This window comes from Mobula hypostoma, chromosome 15 (assembly GCF_963921235.1).
Source record: "Mobula hypostoma chromosome 15, sMobHyp1.1, whole genome shotgun sequence".
Taxonomy (NCBI): Eukaryota; Metazoa; Chordata; class Chondrichthyes; order Myliobatiformes; family Myliobatidae; genus Mobula; species Mobula hypostoma.
The window spans coordinates 24,306,372-24,331,290 of NC_086111.1; the positions used below are offsets into that span (position 1 = coordinate 24,306,372).

Below are 24,919 nucleotides of genomic sequence, written 5' to 3' on the forward strand. Positions count from 1 at the left end.
ACTGTTGTGCATGAAAATCCTGGGATTTCTGTGATACTCAAATCATCCTGTCTGGCACTAACAATTATTCCGTGGTTAGTTATATTTCTTCCTCATTCTAATGTTCGGTCTGAACAACAGCTGACATCTTCATCATGTCTGCATGCTTTTATGCATTGTTGGTGCCACGTAATTGGCTGGTCAGATATTTGCATTATTGAGCAAGTGTACCTAATAAAGTGGCCACTAGGTGTATAGCTTCAGTGTTCTGTTTCCTTGCTTCTGACTGTGGTGATCTCAGTGCACAAATCTGACTGCAATTGTAACCTCTGAGCTTGGTATCACAGGACATATTTCCTTGCTTTCATGTGTCTGCTTCTGGGCTTCAGTGAACCAAGTCTCCTGTGAATCTGCATTTCTGCAGGTGTACACCCTGTTCTGCAATGCAATATTAGTCTGCAGCTCAGTAAAATCTACTGGTTGATAAGACCTGGTCTGCTTTGCATCACTTGCTGCTGCTGTCCATGACTGCTGGTGCTATACCCTGCCTCCGTACTTGAGGCCAAAAAGAACTGTTGATTATTTGATCCTATTCCATTAGATAAACTGTTCAAAGTGAAATGACAGAAATTGAAGTTTATTTTCCTTGGGCAGATCATAAACATGAGAAAGTCTGCAGATGCTGAAAATCCAGAGGAACACACACAAGACAGTGGAGGAAGTCAGCAGGCCAGGCCGCATCTATGAAAATGAATAAGTAGTGGACATTTTGGTTCCTGATGAAGGGTCTCTGCCCGAAAAGTCGACTGCTTATTCATTTCCACAGATGCTGCCTGACCTGTTGAGTTCCTCCAATTTTTTTTTTGTGTTTTCTTGGGCAGATGATCTGTTTTGAAAATGCATTTGAGTATGGTGCACTTAACTACTGTACAATCACCACCTGTTTGGATCAAGATGTTCTGAATTGCTGTCTGCCAGCACTGGGAGATTGACCACAGTGAGAAGGGTGTGGGGCGGTGTAGTGGTGTTACAATGGTCTTGGAGGCTACTTCCACATTTTGGGAGGTGTTCTTGATTGCTGTGATCAGTGGTCTTGGACGAATGCATAGTGTCTTACATGCTCTTCAAGGTCCTTTGCCAAATGCTGTGAATGAAGTCCTTCCACTATTCTGCTTCATATTTCTCAGTATAACCACTCTATGGCCCAAGGTAATGCAGCCAATTTAATAACATACATTGAGGCCACCATTGGATGTAGGACATCAGTTCTTGTTTGGCAGAACATTCATTTACCTTATTGAGCATTCTTGGCTCCGAGTGTGATTGGCAGTGCCTTCTGTTCTGTTGGTGCATCATCCCTCTCTCTTCATAGGTGCGTGTATCACAAAACTAATGGCCCCTCTGGGGCCCTCGGTCACTTGGCATATCACTGTCCCAGCTCCATATTTGAAAACAGTTTTTCTTCATAAGTTGTGTCCTGGTGTACTAGGCATGATTTGTTCAAAAAACCTTATCAATAATCTATCAATCCCCCGGGACACACTTCAGTTGCTCCAGCATTAGCATTCTTTAGTGGAAGTTGATGTTGGCACAGTGGAAGAGCACTTAGTGCAGCTGCTGTAGAACCTGTCCTGACCTCTGCTGCTTGCATGGAGTTTGCATGTTCTCCCTGTGGCTGGTTTCTTCCTTAATTCTGAAGACTTACTGGTAGGCTACACTCACAACACGCTGGAGGAACTCAGCAAGTTGGGCAGTATCTGTGGAAACGATCAGTCAACGTTTCGGGCCGGAACCCTTCATGCTTTCCCCTATTCCTTCTTCACCTTTCCTGTCTATCCCTCCCTGCTTCCCTCCCCCACCCCTTTATCTTTTCCCTTACTGGTTTTTCACCTGGAACCTACCAGCCTTCTCCCTCCCCCCTCCCCCCCTTCTTTTTAGGGCCTCTGCCCCTTTCCTCTTCGGTCCTGACGAAGGGTTCCGGCCCGAAACGTTGACTGATCGTTTCCACGGATGCTGCCCGACCTGCTGAGTTCCTCCAACGTGTTGAGTGTTGCTTTGACCCCAGCATCTGCAGAGTATTTTGTGTTTACTGGTAGGCTAATTGGTTCTTGTAATTCAACCCAAAGAGAAATGAGAGAAATGTAATAAAATAAATCAGCGAGGAGTTATTGGGTATTTGTGAGAGAATGTTGGTGGTTTTGCAAGGAGAAGGGAGGTGGGGAATGATGCAGATATTCCACCTCTCCTGGAAGTTCCGAGAGTCTCCCACATATCGATAGTGGCTCCCTGACACCTGGAAATTATATACAATATCCTGGAAATCAATTTTTTTGAGAGGGTGAGCGAGCATCCTGATTAGTCTCTCTTTGTGCTAAGAGTGGTCCCCAACCACCGGGCCACAAGGAAACGATATGATTTGGCGATATGAAACGATATGAGTCAGCTTCACCGTTCCTCATTCCCTGTCATGCACTGTTGAATTTTAACGCATGCAAGGTCATCAGTGACCCAAGACGTGCAAAGGAATGGGTCCGTGACCCATTTGTGAATGTCCCCGGTGAATCACCCATGTCAGCGTGGGAAGGAGATCAACTCCTCGAGCTTGCAAATGACGGTGGGCTGTAAAGTATGTTTGACATAACATCTCTGCCGGCATTCTGGATCAAAATCAAGACTGAATATCCTGAGATAGCCACGAAAGCACTGAAAACGTTGCTTCCATTTCCAACATATTTCTGCGAGGTGGAGTTTTCTGCAATGAATGCAACAAAAACTAAATTGCGGAATAGACTGGACACAAGGGACCGCCTTCGAGTATCGCTGTCTCCCATCACCCCTCGATAGGACCGTATTGTCGCAGGAAAACAAGCCCAGGGCTCCTACTGATTCAGCGATATTGTTGTGTTGCAATGATTTTAAATGTTCATACGAGGAAAATATGCACTGTGTGTTTAATATCCAAATATTACTTAAAATGTTATGATGCTATTGACTTATAAGTGACTTATAATTCAGTGGTCCCCAACCTCTGGGCTGCAAAGGATACAGCGGTGGCCGGAACGCACCCAGCACATCTTTAAGAAAAAAACCAAAATAAACAAGCTAATTAATTAGGTGCTGCCCGGCATGTAAAGGTTGGCCCAGATCAGAGGCGATTGCTGATTGCGTCGCCTCTGATCTGGGCCAACATTTGCATGCCGGACGGCACCTAATCAATTAGCTTGTTTATTACGGCTCTTTTCTGTGCTGGGTGCATTCTGGCTACCATTGTATCGCTGCATTCTTCACGGCCTAGAGGTTTGGGTCCACTGTTATAATTTACATCACTACATTCATGCGAGGAAAATATGTGCTGTGTGTTTAATATCAAATTTGTTAGATGAACCCCTTTAGAAATGAAATTGAGTGTATTAGCCACTTACAAGTGACTTATAGTTGACTTATCACCTATATTCCGGTCGTGATTAACCCCCCTCCCACCCCCGGCCCGGTCGGCCGGTCCGCAAGAATATTGTCAATATTAAACCAGTCCGCTGTGCAAAAAAGGTTGGGGACCCCTGGTTTAAACTAACTGGCTAGCTGCCATGGAGCTACGCTATTTATGTCCCACGTGATGAGGCCAAACTCCCTGTAGACTTGCTTGAAGTTGTAATAGAATAAACATGATAATATAAGTACGTATTTTAAAGTCACATTTGCTGCATATACCCAACTTGGTTTACAGATTAAACATAATCACTAAACAAAGTATTACATACACCCTTGGAGGTCAACGGGGGGGTGCACGGATATGGGGTTCCCGGGGGGGGGGGGGACTGGGGTGCTACCTCCCTGAAGTGAGTTTTTGCAGGGTGGGATGTCTGATGATGGCATTCGTCCTTGGAGCCAACACAGTCCCACGTGTTGCTCTAAGATTTTCCAGCAAAATTCCTTTTCAGTGAATGAAATAAACTTTTGCTCATCTTCTCAAAGAAAATGTCTTTTAACTTTGCTCCAAGCTGGTGAAATTTTAAAATGAATTATCCTTTAGTGTTCCACTTCTAGAGAAATTAAATTCTTCAACCTACCCCAAGAATTGTATCTCATCGTTTCAATGTTTATTCATCAATCCTCAATCATTTAGACATAAACCTTTCAAATGAGATGTTTTCAGACTGCTGTATAAAATCAGCAGGGTTGTAGTTTTGAGTGGATTGTTATTAAGGGTATGTATGAATTGTAATTGCTGTTCATGGTTTGTTGATACTAGGATTCCAATTGGCCATCAGTTGTAAAATATTTACCAAAGCTCGTAAAGAGTGTTAGTCAGGCTGCTAACTTTCAGGACTGTATAGATCTGTTTGTATTAATTGGTGAGATCACTACATTTCAGTGAGTTTACAGATCCAGTCCCAACAATCTTTTAGCACTCTGTGCTACATAGAATGGCAATATGTAACCTGGAGGGATATCCTATCATTTCCGGAAAACGTGTAACAGTTGCAGCTCTTCCAGCATTTTAATTACTTTGACACATTTTAACACTGTGGATTTACTGCAGATCTGCATAAAACATGTTGCTACTTAAAAGCAGCATACAAAATTGCAGGAGGAACTCAACAGGTCAGGCAGCATCTATAGATAGGAATAAGGAGCTGACATTCTGGCCGAGGCGCTTCACATGTTTGATTTGTTGTGTTCTAAAAGCTCCTTGTAGAGTTGAGCTCTTGCATCCATATTAGATGCTAGGAATTGTTTTCAATCTGTTGAGTGTTCTCCATCCTGAATTTTCACTCATGACAAGCTCTACTCTAGTTGATGGTTAGTGTTTGAGTTGTGTCATACCCTGCTAATATCCCAATAGGTAATGTTTCCTTTTGGGAATGTTTTGATGCTAAACAATGTTGATTTAAGTTGTCACTCCTGCCCATTCCAGAGCAGTTCAAATCATGATTCCTCTGTGTCTATTTCAGTGATTTTTTAAAAGTTCAGTGTACGAAATTTATTTTTTCATGTTTTCTATTTTACATTGCTTTAATATGTTTTAATTATCTATAGATTGTAATAGATATCTGTCTTGTCAGCCTTCATAGAGGGACCATTGGACAGGTTTGCAAAAGACTTGCAAAGTGAGGACAATAGGCTCTAATGACTGCTCACTGGGACTTATGTTGTCTAAAATTTGGAAAGTGTACAACAGCTTTGGCCAGAATGTTTTTTTCTAAATAGTGTTTGTGGAATGTGATCCCTAGTGCTTTTAAATGCACGTAGTGGGTCAATTTTATTATTGGTGAAGTTAAGTGGTTTTGCTACATGAACATTAATTATGACAATGTACATTGGAACATATAGCAATCAGACAGTAAACAGGAGCAGGAGTATGCTTTTCATCCCCATGCTTGGTCTAGTATTCAATAAGATTGTTGATCTTTAGCCTTGGTTCTACTTTCTCGCTCTAATGCTATACCCCTTACTACCCTTGCTGTCTAAAAAAATTATTAATCACTGTTTCGTATTTCCTCAACAAATGGGTAGTAAATTTCTAACATTCTTCAGTCTCTGTGGTGAAGAAATCACTTATCTGTTTTGCTTGTTTTGAACAATGCCCTGTTGTTCTTGATTTACTCTTCTAAACATACAGTGGTGCTAGAAAGTTTGTACATCCTGTTGAATGTTCTCTGCTTCTGCATAACTGTGACCTAAAATGTAATTAGATCTTCATACAAGTCGTAAAGCTTGATAAAGAGAACCCAATTAAATAAATAACACAAAAAAGACCATTATACTTACTCATTTCACAAACAAGAGAAAATCTGCAGATCCTGGAAATCCAAGCATACTTGTTCATTTACTTATTGAGAAAAATTATCCAATATTACATGTATTTGTTGGAAAAAGTATGTGAACCTTTACTTTCAGTAATTGGTGTACCCCCCCGCTCCCGTACAACAATAACTTCAACCAGACGTTTCCGGCAACTGTTGATCAGTCCTGCTTGGAGGAATTTTGGGCCATTCCTCCTTACAAAACTGCTTCACCTCTGGGATGTTGGGGGGCTTCCTTGCATGAACTGCTTGCTTCAGTTCCTTCCACAACATTTCTATAGGATTAAGGTCAGGGCTTTGACTCAGCTGTTCCAAAACACGAAATTTCTTCTTTTTAAACCATTGTTGTTGATTTATTCTCGTCTTTCAGATCATTGTCTTGTTGCGTGATCCAACTTCTATTAAGTTTCAGATGATGGACTGCTACCCTGACATATCCATGTAAAATGTCTTCATACAATTTTGAATTCATTGTTCCCTCAACGATTGCAAGCTGTCCAGGCCTCAAGGCAGCAAATCAGCCCCAAACCATGATGCTGTTTCCACCATGCTTCACAGTTAGGATGAGGTTTTAGTGTTGGTGTGCAGTGCCCTCTTTCCTCCAAACATAGCAATGTGAATTTCTGCCAGAAAGTTCAATTTTTTTCTCATCTGTCCACAGAATATTGTCACAGAAGTGTTGTAGAACACCCAGGTGGTCTTTTGCAAACTTCAGATGTGCAGCAATGTGTTGTTGTTGTTTTTTGAGCAGTGGTTTTCTTTGTGGTGGCCTTCTATGAATACCATTCTTGTTCAGTGTTTTTCTTATAATGGACACACGAACAGAGACATTAGCAGGTTCTAGAGATTTCTGCAGGTCTTTTGCTGTTACCTTTGGGTTCTTTTTCACCTCCTTCAGCATTGCATGTTGATCTTTGCAGGATGCCCATTCCTAGGGAGAGTAGCAACAGTACTGAGTTTCCTCCATTTGTAGACAATGTCTCTTAATGTGGACTAATGAACACTCGGGTCTCTGGAAATGCTTTTGCAGCCTTTTCCAGCTTCATGCATCTCTACAATTCTTCTTCTAAGGTCCTCTGGAAGTTGTTTTGATTGTGGCATGACGCACATAAACAGATCTTTCTTGAGAAGAGCAGACTTTTTCAGTAACCTAACTTTGTATGTCTTTTTTTATAGGGCAGGGCACCTCTACAACCCACACCTCCAATCTCATCTCACTGATTGGAACACCTAACTCCAAATAGCTTTTGTTAAAGGCATTGCCCCAGAGGTTCACATACTTTTTCTGAACAAATACATGTAATATTGGGTCATTTTTCTCAATAAATAATGGAACAAGTAGAATGTTTTTTGTGTTTATTGGGTTCTCTTTATCTAGTTTTAGTACTTGCGCAGAGATCTGATCAGTTTAGGTTCTATTTATGCAGAAATAGAGAAAATTCTACAGGGTTCACAAACTTTCTAGCACCACGGTAAGTAGAAGCCCATTCTACTTACTCACTTTGTATAACAGAAATCAGTCTGGTAAGCCACTGCAGTTTATATAATTAGAGTAAGGTGCCTGTGGTGTTGTGTGTGAATACTTTTTCCAATAAGAGCCAAAATGCTGTTTGTTGTCTTATTGGTTGTATGAGGTAACTCATCTAATTCCTGTGAACACCAATATCTTTAAGTGCTTTACCAAAAACACTCCACCTTTCTCTCTCCCTTAAAGTGTTCACATTGCATTTCCTCTATTTATTTATAGGTGTATTTATTTATTAATTGATTGAGATATAGAACAGGACATCCAGCCCTTTGAGCTGTGCCACCAAGTAACCCTTGATTTAACCGTCGCCTAATCACGGGACAGTTTACAATAACCAATTAACCTACATCTTTGGACGGTGGGAGGAAATCCACATGGTGAGGGGGAGAACATTCAAACTCCTTACAGGCTATTTCATGTGCCATGTCCTTTTGTATTCACACAGCCTTCATGTATTCTTCTGTATCCTCTTTACTGTTTTAGTATCATCAGGAAACTTGGATATATTACATTATCCCCTCTTCAAAATCATCAACAATGTTTCTGAACAGCGGGAGCTCCAACACAAATCTGCTACAACCTACTGGTCTCAATACTCCAATTGAAAAATAACTGGGCTACTCCAACACGTTTCTGTAAATAAATCGATCCTCAATTTATTCCAGTATGGTACCTCCAATACTGTTTGCTCAACTTTCCTTTAATAATTTATGGTGTGGCTCTTAACAAAGACCTTGTTAAAGTCCAACTATATCACATCAAGTGTATCTTGACTAATTATATCAAACACCATTATCTATTGTGCTAGGTACCACAACTTTTTCAAGATTTATCAAACATGATTGTCCTTTCATAAATCTGTAATTATTTCATTGAATTCTATTAATTTTTCCAAGTGTTGTGTTGGCACTCTCATATTAGATTTTAACATCATTTTCGCTACTTGTATTCAAGGGGAAGGCTGGGAGCAACGTATGTTAATTTCAAATCACTCCAAACTATTTCAGGGGCCTTGCATACAATTATGCAACGGTTGATCAGTGGAGCCTGGATATATTTCAGTTTGTCATTCAAAAAATAAATTCTGTAAGAGTAAGGGAACAGTTGTTGATGTATAAAATGTTTTCCTTGACATCCATCTATAGTTTTTACTAATTATACAAGTCTGTAAGTGTTTGGTGACAGTAATCCAAATATCCCTTTTGGCAGCAATCATTCTGGGTATATTTCTGCATCCCAGGTCAGGGAGGTTCTCCTCTTAAAATAGAAGCAAATTTTTGGCAACCCATGTTAAACTACGTGGGATACTTCCTTTCAAACTTGATGTGAGACTTCAGGGTGGTTTCAGGCTTAGAATTACATCAGTATTATCTGGGCAAGCTACATCCCACAGTGCTAATTACCGAAAGGAGAATATTGACGGAATTTGGTACAAGTCTTGCTTGTCTATTCCACTGGGTCTACCAAAGGTTTGAATGTTAAGTACAGTACAGACTGTAAGAAGCTAGATCTATTCTTGGCAGGCTCTTATAAGCAACTATTCTTTTCCCTGAGATTTTTCAGAAAGAATTCAAAAAATGCTGTCTTACTCCAAAATTATTTGGATAAAAGCCAGAGTTAAGCTTCCATCAGAGCAAAGCAATCTCAAGACTGATCTTCAGAAGTATAAAGCAACTTAATTTAGCTGGGTAGGATATTCATCACCTAACGATGTCTGTGAGATCTTGTTACGTGTGTATTGGTTGCTATGTTTTTTTCCACATTAGTGACTGTATCTCAAAAGTATTTCAAAGCCATTACCCAGTTTGACATTGTGTGGCGCTCTTGCTGCTCTCAAACGTCGATGCAGCCTGTGAATACCTGCGAGTTGTTCCTGAGGCCTTTGGCAAAGACCCTGCTAAGAGGTGGTTCTGCTGAGCTGAAATTCATGCAAGTGACTGACCTAACCAAAAGAAGAGTGGTAGGAGGAACAAAGAGGGGATAATGAGCAAGTATTCACATTGGCAGATTGGGGTAGCACAAAGAACTGCGAGGCCTCATCCCTATTCATTGTATTTATAATGTGTGGAATAGTCACATGTAGAGATATGCACATGATATACTACATTAGATCATCCTCCACTGTGTCACAGAGAACAAGCGGCAGCTGCATAGGGAGAGACTGAGCAACCAAGCCACTAACCACAACCTCCACCTCTTCATGCCTACTCTGGACCAGAATATGTGGATCCCAGATCAGCCTCTACTTGGTACACAGCTCCTTATGAGAACATCATACTTGACTCGCGTGATCACACTTCTACAAATATTGTAAATTCAGGGGCCTTGTTTATGTAGATAGATATATAAAGTTATCGTTAATTGTGCATTGGCAAGCCTGCGACATAGTTCATGACACTGATATGTCCTGAATGAGGGTGTAAGGCAACTTAATCTTATTGGTCTCTCGCTCTCCTTTCCTCTGCTCTCGGTTTTGAAAAATGGGAAAAGCAGCTAGCATAATGTTGAAAAGATCCAAAGCACCTTGAGGCACCAAGGACACACGTAACTAAAACTGTGCCAGGTACTGCTGCAAGTCTGAAATGTCACAGTATCCAAAGCTGCAGTGTGCTTTAGATTGGGAGGGGAAAAAATGCAGTTTTTTAAGATGCCCCCTCCCAATTTCCTTTATTTGAGTTACGCTGGTGCTTTATTAATTTTGTGACTGCTGTTATTGAAAGCATTTAATATGGACACAAAATGGAATAAAACCAGTTCTGGAGTTATACAGTAGATGGGTCATCATCTGCAGAAAGTCAATGTTTCAGGTCAGTTCTGTCATTAATTGCAATCAGAGGTCTCTCCCTTGAAGTGTTAAATCTAGTAACTGATCCTACCTGACTTTGAATCCCCTTAGTATTGTTTTAGATTCTATTTCCATAATCATTTTAAAAAGCTGCAAAGTTGCGCGCAGTTGGTGCTGGAATATATGGTGACACTTGTGTGCTGCCACCTTGTGTGTTGATTGTTAACACAAATGATGCCTTTCACTACATGTTCTGATGTACACGTGACAAAAGCTTGAATCTTGGAATTACTCCCAAAGAATAATGAAATGTTGGTCTCTGAATGCCAGAGGGCTGGAGTATAAGGTGGAAGGGGTTTGTACCTGCATGTGTACTAACCCTGAGTTAATCCTCCTTGGAATATTCTGTACACTTTTACATGCTGTATCTTGGGAAGCATATGTTTTTTGGTGTACAATATAGGTTTTCCCAAATGTTGCTTGGGCTCCGATGATTTAAGTTGGGGTTGTACCTCCAGGAAAGCTAAAATTTGATGGTACACTTTACCTGTTAGTGTTTAGGTCAGGTCACTGGTCTGAGTGCTACTGGTACCATGTAACCCAGTACTACCTGTCACATGGTCGGGTGGTTGGCGACTAAACCAGCTCCCCACCAGGCTTGCCTGGTGAGGAGGGTGGCTAGACACCCTGTAGGACATAAAACAAGACCTGTCAAAGGGCAGATGAACCCTCTCATAGGGTCAACGGCCAACTAGCAAACACGTGCTATGAAGCGCGGAAAAGGCATCCCTTGCATTGAAGCCTGATCTGGCCATACACTGCAACAGAACTTCCCCCAGCCGTCTTGGACCCCACCATGCCGCTGGATCCGGGAGGGGATGTCGAGAAGGTGGGTCTGGACCTGTGCAACCCCCTACTCACCTAACATCCACGCACGCACATGCTGTTCCTTTCTGAGGAGTGGGGTACTACCCCACTAACTGACTGAAAGGAGCCATCATCATCCTATGGGATGGATAGCTAGAGAGAAGTACAGTGTTTTCAGAGTCACATTTATTGTTACTGATATTAGTTGTGATCTGTTAGTTTGTGGCAGCAGTGCAGTGCAGGCATTAACAAATTACTATAATTTGCAGTAAAAATCTAAACAGTGCAATGGAGGAATAACGAGATAGTGTTTATAAATTTTTAGATTATGAGAACACTCAGTCCTCTTTTATTGTCATTTAGAAATGCATACATGCATTAAGAAATGATACAATGTTTCTCCGGAGTGATATCACAGAAAAACAGGACAAACCAAAGACTAACACTGACAGAGCCACATAATTATAACATATAGTTACAGCAGTGCAAAGTAATACCATAATTTGATGAAGAGCAAACCATGGGCACGGTAAATAAAGCCTCAAAAGTCCCTGAGTCCCCGATAGCTGGCGGCACAAGGGAGAAACTCCCTGCCATAAACCTCCAGGCACCATCAACTTGCCGATGCCTTGGAAACAGCCGACCACAGCCGACACTGAGTCCGTCCATACGAAAACTTCGAGTCTCCAACCAGCCTCCCGAGCACCTTCGACCTCACCCCAGCCGCTGAAACAAGCAAAGCCGAGGATTTCGGGGCCTTCTACTCCGGAGATTCCGGTTACCACATAGTAGCAGCGGCAGTGAAGCAGGCATTTCAGAAGTTTTCCAGATGTTCCCCCGTACTCTCACATCCGTCTCCATCAAATCAGAATTGTGCCCGGTCCCCTACTTGACAGATAACAGATATCATTCACCGGAGAGGCTGCGCGCACTGCCGTTGCGCCGCCATCTGCTCCTCTTCCAGGGCATGTTCAGAAATCTGAATGCAGAGGTGAAGAAGCTATTGCCTAAAACATTGAGTGTGAGTCTTCAGGTTCCTGTACCCCTGATTAATGTGTTGTCAACATCATTAATAAAAGGCCTAGCTAAACTGCTTGTTAATATTAAAATCTGGGATTGGATTAGGTTTTGTAACCAAGAGTCAGAGGCTAGTCATCACTTTGAGAAGAGTCTCACAGAGCTTAGTTTATCTCTTTTCCTGTACGTCGATTTTAACCATATTTTGTGGCACTGGAACTGTGTCAAGACATTGAATGGCTCATCCGTGTTATAGATTTTACAGGCAGAGGGGGTGGTGGAATGTTAATTTACTCAGTCCTAAATACAGAATAGCTTTGAAAGTGAGAAAATAACTTCGTTATTGAAGTCAAATCAGTAAATGATTTGCTAAACAGATGACAAAAAAGAAAATGGTGCTAAGCTCAGACAATAAAAAGTAGCCTCAAGAAACTTGTACTAAACAAATTAAGGCCCTTGACTGTTGGTTTCTTTCCAGGTGGTGTTTAAAGAAAGTTACAGAGAAATAAGTTTGTGTTACTCAGATGTGGGATGCCCAAATGAAAGTTCTAGATGGTAGTGAATCAATTCTATGCGTTGGTAAGGCCATAGTTTGGCTGAAGATTGTGTATCCTATAACGGAAGAAATATGGGACATATAGGAAACATTTACCATTATCACACCAGAGTGTTTCATTCAGAGAATTACTCAGGGAAAAATTGGGAAATGTTGTGCTTGTATATAAATGGAAATTCTTTGAGGGGCAATTAATAAAAATATTTGCATTAGTCAATATATTATGAAGCATTACCCAGTATTAATATAGTAGATAATTAGAAGATATTTTATGTGCATGATTATTAGAATCTTGAAATAATTAATGGATGTGACTCTTGGCAGAATGAACCACATTGTTTTTATAGTGTTCTACTACACGATTCACTGTTATTGACTGGGACTGCTATAGTGTTACGGGATTGGGTAAAGCTGAGTGTGCATGTGAAGGGAGTTTTCTCAAGAAACATGTAGATTGCCTGACTGGAGAAGTGGCATCACTCATTCTCCTCTTGGGAAATGGGCAAATGGCTGATGTGTTGGCGCTTTGAGACAAGTGACCTTAATTGTATTAGTTTCTAGATAGTTATGGAAAAAGATGTGACTGGCCCTTGATTCAAAGTCCTAAACTGGGTGTAGGCTGGCTTTGATTTTTGATGGGAACTTGCAAAAGTTGATTGGAAGAGGCTGTTGTTAGTAGATACAAGAATGGCTGACAAATGGTACATGGTTATTTGGTAGGCTTCTGAAAATCTTTCTGTAAGAAGGGTAAGTTTGGGCAGGATTAGGGACTGTGGTGATGAGGGATATTGAAGTTCTGGTCTGCAGATGAGAATAGGCATATGTCAGGAGATGAATCCTTCAAGTATAAGGGATGTAGGAGAACATTTAAGGAAATGGGAAGGGCACACAGGGGATCCCTAGCAGACAAGATAAATGAGAATCACAAAAGATTTTCTAAGTATGTTACAATTAAAAAGCTAACCAGAGAACAAGTCAACCCCATTAAAAATTGGAGTAATCTATGAAGCCAGAGGCAGTGGGTGTGGTCTTAAATGCAACTTGTCTGTATTTACCATGGAGAAGGACATAGAAGCTATTGAGCTCGGAAAAGAATAATGACATCCTGAAGCCTGTCAACATCGCAAAGGTGGAAGTATTAGTGGTCTTGAAAGCACATAAGGATTGATGAATCCCCGGGATGTGATTGTGGAAGGCAAGAGAGGAGATTGCTTGGGTATTTACTGAGATTTTTGCATCTTTGTTAGCTATAGGTAAAGAACCAAAATGCTTGAGGATGGTTAATGTTGTGTCTTTTATTAGCTGCAAGGACAAACCAGGGTGAGCCTTGGATCAGTGGGTGGAAAGTTAGTGAAAGGATTTGAAAGATGGGATTTATTTGTATTTGGAATGTTTAAGACTAACTAGAAGTGGTCAGTGTAGCTTTGTTCATTGGAAATCGTGCCTCATGAATTTTTTGAGTGGGTGACCAAGAGGATTGATGAGGGCATTATGGTGGATGATTCTGCATTGCTTTTAATGAAGCTGTTGACAGTGGCCTGTTAGATGGGCTGGTCCTGAAGGTCAATATACATGGGATCAGAATCGGGTTTAATATCACTGGCATATATTGTTAGCTTAGTGGCAGCAGTACAATAAGTGATATAAAATAAATTAATTACAGTAAGTATATATGTGTATATTAAATAGCTAGGTTAAAAATGGTGCAAAAGCAGAAATAATATAAGTGAGGTAATACCTCACTTTTTTATCCCAATAAAAGTGAGGTAGAAATAATAAATGGTCATGGGTTCAATGTCCATTTAGGAATCAGATGGCAGAGGGGAAAAAGCTGTTCCTGAATCACTGAGTGTGTGCCTTCAGGCTTCTAGATCTCCTCCCTGACAGTAACAATGAGAAGAGTGTCTAGGGTGGTCAGGGTCCTTAATGATGGACGCCACCTTTCTGAGACACCTTTCCTTGAAGACTCCTTGGATAAGGCATCTTGAAGATCCAGGTTAAGATTGCAACTTGGATGCAAAATTGGCTTGGTGGTGTGAAACAGAGGATGGTAGTGAAGAAGTGCTCTTCGGATTGGAGATCTCGGCCAGTCTATTGGTTGCCATGTGTATTAATGATTTGGAAGAGAATGTAGGTGCCATAATTAGTCTAAGATGCCAGCAAAATTGGTGGTATAGTGGACAGTGAGGAAGGATGTCTAAAATGTTCATCCATGATGTAGATCATCTGGCAAAATGCGCAAGGGAATAGCTGATCAAAGTTATTTCAGACAAATGCAAAGTGAAGTACAGTATTGTGTAAAAGTCTTTGGCACGTGTATACCTAGCAATGGTGCCAAGACTTTTGCACAGGACTGTCATTGTCTACGTGGAGCAGAGAAAGAGCTTGTTAATCTGGTGGGGACAAAAGATGTTGGGAATGGTGAGGGTGGAACACCACGGGAAGGGTGTGGGACAATCGGCAGAGGAGTGCTGGGGCGAGGGTTTGCATTGGTGTGGACACAACCAGCTCTGAGACACTTGGCAAGTCATTTGGTTCTAAACAATTGATTTATTGATCATTACAAATTGTGGGTGCTTCCTGCTGTCTGCCCTCTCCCTTCTCCTTTTTCCCAAATTTTATTCCCCTCTCTTTGCTCCCTTCCCACAATTGGGTTTATCATCACTCACATATGCCATGAAATTTATTTTCCTTTTGCAGCAGCAGTACAGTGCAATACATAAAATTACTGCATACTGTTGAAAAGTCTTGGGCACCCAAGCTATGCCCATTATATTCATATAATGTGCTTAAGACTTCTTCACAGTGCTGTATTTTGAGAAGTTAAACCAGGATACAATATGATGGAAGAGCCCGGAGTAGGATAAGTGAGCAGTGAAACCTGGAGATAATCAGAACATGGTAGCAACACTGAAAGTGGTAAACAAGGTTTGTTATGCTTTCCTTCATCAACCAAGGCATTAAGTGTGAAAGTTGGGATGCAATATTAGATGTGCGAATCGTTTGTTAGGCCACAATTGGTGTGTTTTGTGTAATCTTGGCCACCATGATATGAAAAGGATGTGATTATGCTGGAGGGGGTGCTGAGAAGAGTCACAGAATCATTGGCTGAATTGGAGTGCTTAAATTACAGGGAGAGATTGGATAGGCTGGGACTCCCCCCCCCCCCCCCCCCGGAAACAAAGGAGGTTGTGGGGTAACCTTTGGAGATTTTGAGAGGAATAGTTAGGGTAGGTAGTCTTTCTCCCCCTCAGAATATGGGAGTTTAAAAATAGGTGACATGGGTGTAAAGTGAGGAGATTCAAAAGGAGATGTGAGTGGCAAGCTTTCGTTTCCTGTGCAGTGGCTGCTTGGTATCTAGAATGAGCTGCCAGAGGAAATGATTGAGCTGGGTACAATTAGAACATTTAAAAGACATTTGGACAGGTACAGGGATAGGAAAGGTTTAGAAGGATATGGGCCAGATGCAGGTATATAGGACTAGCATATATTAGCATGGTAAATTGGGATGAAGGGCTTAATTTTGTGCTGTAAATGCTCTGAATCAGTAACTTTTTAAGAATTTGTGGTGAGAGAGAATGGAGGAATGCAAGGGGATAATTCCAGAATAAAGCTAATGAGGAACATTGAGCAAAGAATTCAGTTTCTGACCAAGCCTCTGCTGGATATAAAAATCCTTCCAGAGTCTTTGATCCATTGCTTCAGTGAGCCGTGGTCTCAGTTCTTCCTTGTGACTGGACTGGGCAGGGAATTGAGGAGATAGATCTGTCATTACAAACTGCTGTTTCTAGACTCATTACAAACCAGCTATACTAAATTTCTTATTGTGCAATTTTGACACTATGGATTGTATATCTTGGTAGGCAGTGACCTCTACTGGAGATAGTAATGATTTGGAGAGTCTAGAGAAAAAATAAACTTGGGTGAATACACAGTACATGTTTGTGTCTGTCTTAGTTTAGGATTTCGTAATACAGTTGTGAATGATATTTTCTTTAAAGATGCATTTGCAGTTTCATCATCTATTATGGTCTGTGACAACATGTGTGAACTTCATCCAAGGCAAACTTTTCTATATTAGAAACAGAAGATAGGAGCAGGAGAACCATTAAGCAGTCGCTTGCAGTTCACTCCTGCACATGCGGGCTTTTTGTGAATACAATTAAAAACTCCCCGTCTTGTGGGTTGGGCGGAAACTGGAGCACCCAAAGGAAACTGTGCAGTCTCGGGAAGAATGTACAAACTCCACACACACACAGAGTCATGATTGAATATCTTTCACTGGAATGGTGAAGTAGCATCTCTACTAGCTGCAGTTCAAAGTGCATTTGTTGACAAATGACATTAAGTATGTGACCATATGAATCTCAACTGAATCTTGAGATTAATTTTCTTGCGGGCATTTGCAGGAAAATAAAGAAATACTATTGTTTGTGAAAAGCTATACATAATAAATACTGGCAAACTTCCAATGTGCAAATTGTGCCAATAATAAATTAGATTACTAAATAAATAACACCGAGAACGAGTTGTATTTTACTTTTATTTTAGCAATACAGTGCAGAGTGGCCTTTTGAGCCACACCACCCCAACAATCCCTGGGGGGAAAGAAACCTGATTAAGCCTGACCCAATCATGGGACAATATACAATGATCAGTTGACCTACCTGGTACATCTTTGGACTGTGGGTGGAAATTAGAGCACCCAGGGGAAATCCACATTTTTCATGGGGTGGATGTACAGAGATTCTTTAGAGCACGGTGCCGAGTTGAACTCTGAACTTCGGAAAGTCCCAAGCTGTAATATTGGCAAGCTCACCACCACGCGACTGTGCCGCCGTTGGGGAGTCCCTGAAAGTGAGACCATAGGTTGCACAATCAGTTCAGACTTGAGGTGAATGAAGTTATCCATACTGGTTCTGTTGGTTGAAGGGGAATAACTGTTCTTGAACCTGTTGGTGTGGGACCCAAGGCCCCTGTACCTCCTGTCCAATGATAATTGTGAGAAGAGAGCATGGCCTGGATGATGGGGGTCCTTGTGTGTATTGATTGAAATTATGCAAATTTCTTGTGGCTTCTCCATTTTGATGATGTGTATACACACATTGATGACAAATAAGTAGTACATAATTTGAAATGGCTCAGTCAGAAGTTTTCTACGGACTCCTGACTAACGTGTGTCAGTAACGCCAAAGCCTACCTGGAAGATCTGTTACCATGGAGTCTGAGATGTAAGTTTTCCAGCTTCTGAGATATTTGTATGTAAATAGTTGACATTAGCTGCAGTCATCAAGAGCTGCTGTACTGTCTAAGGTGCTGACATTTGAATGAAGTGTTAAACCAAGGCTCATACTACACTTTTGTATGGAAATTCAGTGTTGCATGCCACTGGTAAAAGAAGAATAGGGAGCTTCTGCTTATGTTTGGGCTGGTATTTATCTTTGAACTGATGTTACTGAAGACAGTTGCTTAGTCATTATATAATATCTTTTTACAGGGAAACATTATCACCTCTGTTTCCCTAAATTCTAGCAGCAACCACGCATTCAAAGTACACTTTGGAGTGTACTGAGGAGTGAAAAGAATCTCCCACATGCATCCCCCCCCCCCAACATTTAGCTAATCATTTTAGACTGTGAATGTTGAAAATTAGTGGATTCTGGTTAATTGGACCACTGGTTATTTGGGGCAGCTACTACTTTGGGACAACTTGTGAAGAACAAAATCTAATCGCGAAAATATTGGGGTTCTTTTTATTTGGGACACTATGCCATTTGGGGCAGGAGACAGTTGCCAAACAGGTCCTAACTAGTGTCAGTCACATGCAGTTGTGGCCATTAGACATTATACTATGCTTAGGGCAAATGGTTTTTAAACAGTGTGAGTTGTGTGTATTTATGTTCAAAAAGCAGTGATTTTTGTCATTAATAGCTGGCAAGAAATGAGTAGTAAGACCATCCAGAGCTGTTTTACTCACTGTAGTTTCAGACATTCAGGGTTGGAGATGGCAGAAATGGCCAAGAGGTGAAAATGAAACTATTTCACTCTTCAAGTTAGGAACTACAAATAATTTGAAGGTGTGGACAATCAGCTTGAATGTTGCAATGAAAAAGAAGATTTGGAGGATGCAATTGTCAAATCGTTGTATGAAAGCAGTCATAAAAGTAATATGCATCAGGTGTCTGCGCTGATTTTGCTCATTTACAGTCAATCAGGCAAATAGTACAGCATTGAATTCCTTTGACTATTGGGAGCTTGTACACCATTGTATAGTACAACAGTGTTATTGGTTAGTTCTAATTCTTCTGTTTTTGCCTTTCAATACATCAGAATCAGGTTTATTATCACTGGCTTGTAATGTGAAATTTGTTAACTTAGTAGCAGCAGTTCAATACATAATGCAATACATAATATAGAAGAAAAAAATAAGTAAATATTATTCAGTATACTCTATACAGTTTACAAATATTGAATAGATTAAAAATCGTGCAAAAACAGAAATACTACATATATTTTTTTAAAAGTGAGGCAGTGTCCAAGGGTTCAATGTCCATTTAGGAATCAGATGGCAGAGGGGAAGAAGCTGTTCCTGAATCGCTGAGTGTGTGCCTTCCGGCTTCTGTATCTCCTACTTGATGGTAACAGTGAGAAAAGGGCATGCCCTGGGTGCTGGAGGTCCTTAATAATGGACACTGTCTTTCTGAGACACCATTCCTTGAAGATGTCCTAGCTACTTTGTAGGCTAGTACCCAAGATGGAGCCGACTAAATTTACAACCCTCTGCAGCTTTTTTCAGTCCTGTGCAGAAGCACCCCCCCACCCCATACCAGACAGTGATGCAGCCTGTCAGAATGCTCTCCACAGTACATCTATAGAGGTTTTTGAGTATATTTGTTGACATACCAAATCTCTTCAAACTCCTAATAAAGTATAGCTGCTGTCTTGCCTTCTTTATAACTGCATCAATATGTTGGGATCAAGTTAGATCCTCAGAGATCTTGACACCCAAGAACTTGAAACTGCTCACTCTCTCCACTTCTGATCCCTCTATGATGATTGATATGTGTTCCTTTGTCCTACCCTTCCTGAAGTCCACAATCAGCTCTTTCGTCTTAATGACATTGAGTGCCAAGTTGTTGCTGCGGTACCATTCCACTAGCTGACATAATTTGTTACTCAGTTTCTTTTTAATACCCTTTTAACTGTTTCATGAAACTTCGGCTAATTGGGGCAGCTGCTTAATTGGGCCAAAATGTGCTGGCCCCAATGTGTCCCAATTAACCAGAATCCAGGTATTTGATCACAAACAAGAGAAAATCTGCAGATACTGGATATCCAAGCAACACACTCAAAATGCTGGAGGAACTCAGCAGGCCAGGCAGCATCTACGGACAAGATCGACTGTACTTTTTTTTTCATAGATGCTGCCTGGCCAGCTGAGCTCCTCCAGCAATTTGTGTGTGTTGTCCAGGTATTTGATTTTTTTTTCCAGTGATGTTTGCCAGGTCAAGTCAGTGTGAAGTACTGCCTTTTACAAAAAAGCTTTTTGTTTTGAAGGATGCTTACATGCACATGCTTAATCTTCGTGTTAAATTGCTGCGTCGAACTGAAGCAGTAACTTTCTTGTTGTGGTACAACTGGGTGATCTGGGCTGCTTGGTGGAGAATGTTTAAAAGTGTTACTGAGGGAGAGATGAGTCGGATTATCTACTCTGAAGAACATGAATGAACCAGATGGGTGGATAATGCCTGTCCAATAAGTTTTGTGTTCTTTGTAATTGTGATTAGGGAGGAGGAATTCATTTTCTTTATGACATATACTTCTGGCAATTTTGTACGTTGCAAAGCTTCAGCTCTGTACAATATTCTTTCCATCTTTTAACCCCCCCCCCCCCCAATTTGGTTAACAGTTTCTGCAGTGCTTTTGGTGATTGGCTTGTATGCCACTTGCGCTCCAGTTGATGTACTCAGTTTCCAGGTGTGATAAAGCAGTATTTTCTTACTGCGTAAGTATCCATTCTGTCTCTGGTAATATTAAACATTAGATTTCATAACACTTTCCCCAACAAGTACAATCTTCTGTTCAATTTGCAGTAAAACATTTTTGTATTTGCCCTCATAAATCTGAATCTGGCCATTTCTGCAAAATGTAGTGTAGTACAATCATCTTTAAAAGTTAACAGCAAAATAAGTGGGAAAATAAAGCTTCCATTGTGATCTCAGGAGGTTCAAAAGTACATTGTAAAGGCAGTCACTATGTGATGTTCGAAGTGTAGCAGCCAAATTATATGCAGAACATTTCGTCAAGTAGCAGCATTGTGATTGGTAATATGCAAGTGACATTGAAGAATAATTACAACCCCCAACAATAATTGTACAGCTCTTTCTTAAGATGTAATAGAGGTCAAACAGAAGTCTTGCACCTTGATATGCCCTATGCCAGTGTACCAGCCCTAGTACATCTAAAGTTCTTAGAGTGGGTACACATTCTGATTCTTCCAGGGTTATCAATAGGCCTCTGCTGGCATTAGTGTAGTAGCATTCAGATTCATTTATTTATCGCATATACATTGAAAAACACAGTGAAATGCGTTATTTCTGGTCACAACCAATGTAACCTAAGGGTGTGCTGGGAGCAGCCCAAATTTGTTGCCACACGTTCTTGTGCCAATATAACACGCCCGCAATGATCAGCAGAACAATGCAAGCAACCACAACAAAACAATAGGAAATCAAGCCCCTTTCCTCCCTACCACCCACCCACTCAAAGTTCTCATTTATTGAAATTTAAATGCAATTCCAGGAGTTTTTGTGTTGTCAACAGCCAAAGGAATTCACGGTTCTGAGGGAAGAAGTAGTTGAAGCTAAACATGTCCAAGGGTTCACTTTTCCTACCTTTGCAATATTCTTCCTACCTCCAGTTTAGCCAACAGTTTCCATGGCACTTTTGATGATTGGCTTGTGTGCTTTAGTATGTTACCTGTCCAAGCCATTGTATGTTTGGGTTAAATTGAAGGTTTGAGGCAGTCACTGATATTTGTACCTGTCTCTACAGCATGCTTCAGATCTGGAAAAGAAGCAGAATGAATCGGAAAACCGGAAGTTACTTGGCACAGTCATTCAATATGGCAATGTTATTCAGGTAAGTACAAGACAGGTTGATGGTGTCATGCCCGTAACATGCTTCCATTGTGCTTCTGTTCTTGCCCCATGGCCGTGTAGCTCCTCATATCCCACAGCTATCGCAATCATTGTAGTGGTATGTGTCATTAATACAATTAAGATGGTGGGATCTGAGGCTCTGCCTCCGGACTGTTGTGATGGCACTTTACAGCATATGCTGCTGATGGCTTTTCCCACTGCCTCTACATCTCCAATGATCAGACACACTTAAACAGGTTGATGTGCACTCGTAAAAATAAACATTTTAAAATGAGCTTCAATTCAGCTTGATTAAATTACATAGTGCTTTTTTAAATGGATTTATCTGTACATAGCTTTCTTAATAGGGATGGGCAATCCGACTTAAATGGACCATGCTAAGTGCACCAACCATGCCAGTAAAAGGTCTGAGACCAGTTGCAAACTGCTCAGCATGATCAGAAACTTGATAATTGGGCTTGTACCAAGTACTATTTAAATTTTGCCTTTTTAAAAAAATGCTCCTTCATCTACTGATTAATCGGGAAAGGTTATTTAGCTCTTGAAATCCACTGTGCCATTCTCTGCGAATTAGCGTGAAATTCACCAGCTCCTTTTGTCAAGTGGAAATTTGTCACCTTCAGCCACGTGTTCCATTTACTCCTCTATCCTCACGGTAGTCTGTAATTAGGTCTCTATGTATCAGTGACCAGCCATTTTTAATGAGATCCCTGTTAAGTTTGGGGTTGGAGCAAAGGATTCAATGCGCATTGTAGCTGTTCATCTAACCATACGGTACATTTTCTTCTGAGTGTTACTTCTAATAAGTACTTTCACTGTTTACACCCTAGCTGTGTTGAAGATAGTAGATGGAAGAGAAATCAAGTTGAGTTCATAGTCATGTGCACGAGTACAGTGTAAGGAAAAACTTAAAGTAACATCTCAGAAATGTGGATGAGTAACTTAGAATCACCTGTGAGGATCTGAAATCCTGCTAGATTAAGTCGGTCAAGTTGGGGTTAATATGTAGCTTCCATCTAAATGTGATGAATCAAATCGAAGTTGTGTCCATGTAGATCGCAGTCATTGTGTTCACTTTCTTAGATTGGCCTCTAAATCTGTAAATGCTCAGCTGCTGTTTATTACCAGGACATGAGTGCAATGGTGCAACAACCAAGTACACTTGTCAAAACAAGCTTTCTTCAGCTTTCAGCAGAGCACAGCTCACCCTGGGAGCTGGCAGAGCTTTCAGCTCAGAATCTGCAGTAACGTGACTGTTCAGTGAAACAACTTTTCCATCTTTTATCACACTGTCATAAAGACGGATTAAAGAGCAATTTCTAATTGGTGGAATCCTCTAGAAATGACTTGTATGTACATGAAGGGTTGGTTGTGTGCATTGTATGTGACAGATTGGTTTGGTGTAATGTAATTTCTGTGTATGGGGTAAATAAACTGGGCCACTATTTCCGTGTGTAATGTTTAGTACACAATACCACTTGCACAGGCACATTTTATTTCTGTTTCTCTCTTTAAAGGTGTGTAATGGGTGCACAGATTGCATGGACCAGTTAGTTTCTCCTGTCCATTATTTGTGCAACTTCCTGCCTGCAAGTAAAGATAACAACCGGAGTTGTGGCCTGATTTCATTACATTTAATCCAAGCTCCCACAATATCAGGCATGTCAGATCCATTGGCAATGAGCGAGCATTATAATTAACACACTTTCTGAGCATGCTGACCTCTTGTGAGGGGTCAGCGCATTGCTTTAAAACAAAATGTCATCAGATTCTTCTTTCTTTTCTTCCTTGCTACCCTCCTGACCATTGCAGTCAGGTCAAAAGGACTTTATGATAGTTTTCTGGATTCCAACACTAGACATGAGGTGACAAGTGCAATGTTTTTTAATTTTTTTTTGCTTTGCATAACAAAATTTTCTATTTCCAGGTACATTTACATTTCTTCCCTTCACAGATATCAGCTATCAGAACTCTTCCATCCAAGTATAGACATCACCACTACATCCTATACAAAAGCCCTTATTATTATAGCAGACAGGTCTACATCAACATATTGTAGAAAAAGTTGCTATGATTTATGAAAACTATTTGTTTTTGAGTGTACCATACATGTTAAGAAGTCCAAAGGAATGTATTCCATGATTAATTTACGCCAACCAGAAAGTCCCGGGGCCTTATCGCTATCCAACGAAGTACAATGTTCGTCCTCGCACAAAAAGTCAGGATATTTAAGAAGTTTTTTCTGATGTGCATTAATAATACGACTGCTGGGTGGGCCCAAGAGAAAAGACACTGGGTCCAGTTCAAGCTCCATCTTCAGCATCTTTTCCATTTCGCCCAAAGTATCACTCCAGTATGCCTGAAGTTTGGGACATGTCCAAAAACAATGTGTGAGAGTTCCAGTATTTCCTTTACATTTAAAATGCATTGGTGAAACCCCTGTCTTAAATTTCAAGAGATGATCTGGAGTCAGATGGGCTTTATGCAGAATTTTGAGTTGCAATGCTTTAGTTCTATTACAAACTGAAATTTTCTTTGCATTATCACAGATGTCTTCCCATGCTTCAGCTGTAATTCCTACTCCCAGCTCTTCCTCCCAGACCCTTCCTAGCTGCTCAGCCTCTCCACAAGAACATTCCCTCAGGATGCTGTAAAAAGTACTGATGGAGACTTCACCCTTAGAACAAAGCATCCTCTTTTCTATGCCAGAACTATAGAAATCAGTTAACAATGATGTTTTTTTCTGTATATAATCTCTTATCTGAGAGAAACGAAAAAGATCCTTGCTGAGTATATTGAATTTCTGTACTATTTGACTAAAAGACATCATCATTCCTTCATCAAACAAGTTTCCTGGATGGAAAATACCTTTAGAAATCCAAAGTTTAAATCCAGAATCCATTATGCCAGGCTGCCGGTTATTGGAGTGAAGGGTGATATTTTCACTGTGTTGCCCTCAATTTGTTGCACAGTCCTCCAAGCCCTGATTGTGTTAATTATTATTGGATTGTGACAATATTCCTTAACTAATTTCATCTTATTGAGGAAAAGCAAATTAATAAGAGGGCATTTTGTTTGTGAGTCTTCAATGTCCAGCCAGATTGAGGAGGGATCCCTGCAAACCCAGTCAACCATATAAGATTAACAAAAAGGAACTTAATTGATATTTTTTGATGTCTGGAAAATCCAGACCCCCTAGACTACTGTGAAGCTGTAGCTTAG

General features: G+C 40.7%; 1 protein-coding gene across 9 annotated transcripts in view; it reads left to right on the forward strand.

The window, feature by feature from the left end:
- Window positions 1-24,919, forward strand: part of LOC134356755 (inositol 1,4,5-trisphosphate receptor type 1) — a 552,079-nt gene that overhangs the window by 135,062 nt on the left and 392,098 nt on the right. For all 9 annotated transcript variants that reach the window (XM_063067855.1, XM_063067853.1, XM_063067854.1 and 6 more), the window contains exon 5: window positions 21,591-21,677. In XM_063067855.1, coding sequence (XP_062923925.1) covers window positions 21,591-21,677 — 87 coding nt within the window. The remainder of the gene's footprint in view (window positions 1-21,590; window positions 21,678-24,919) is intronic.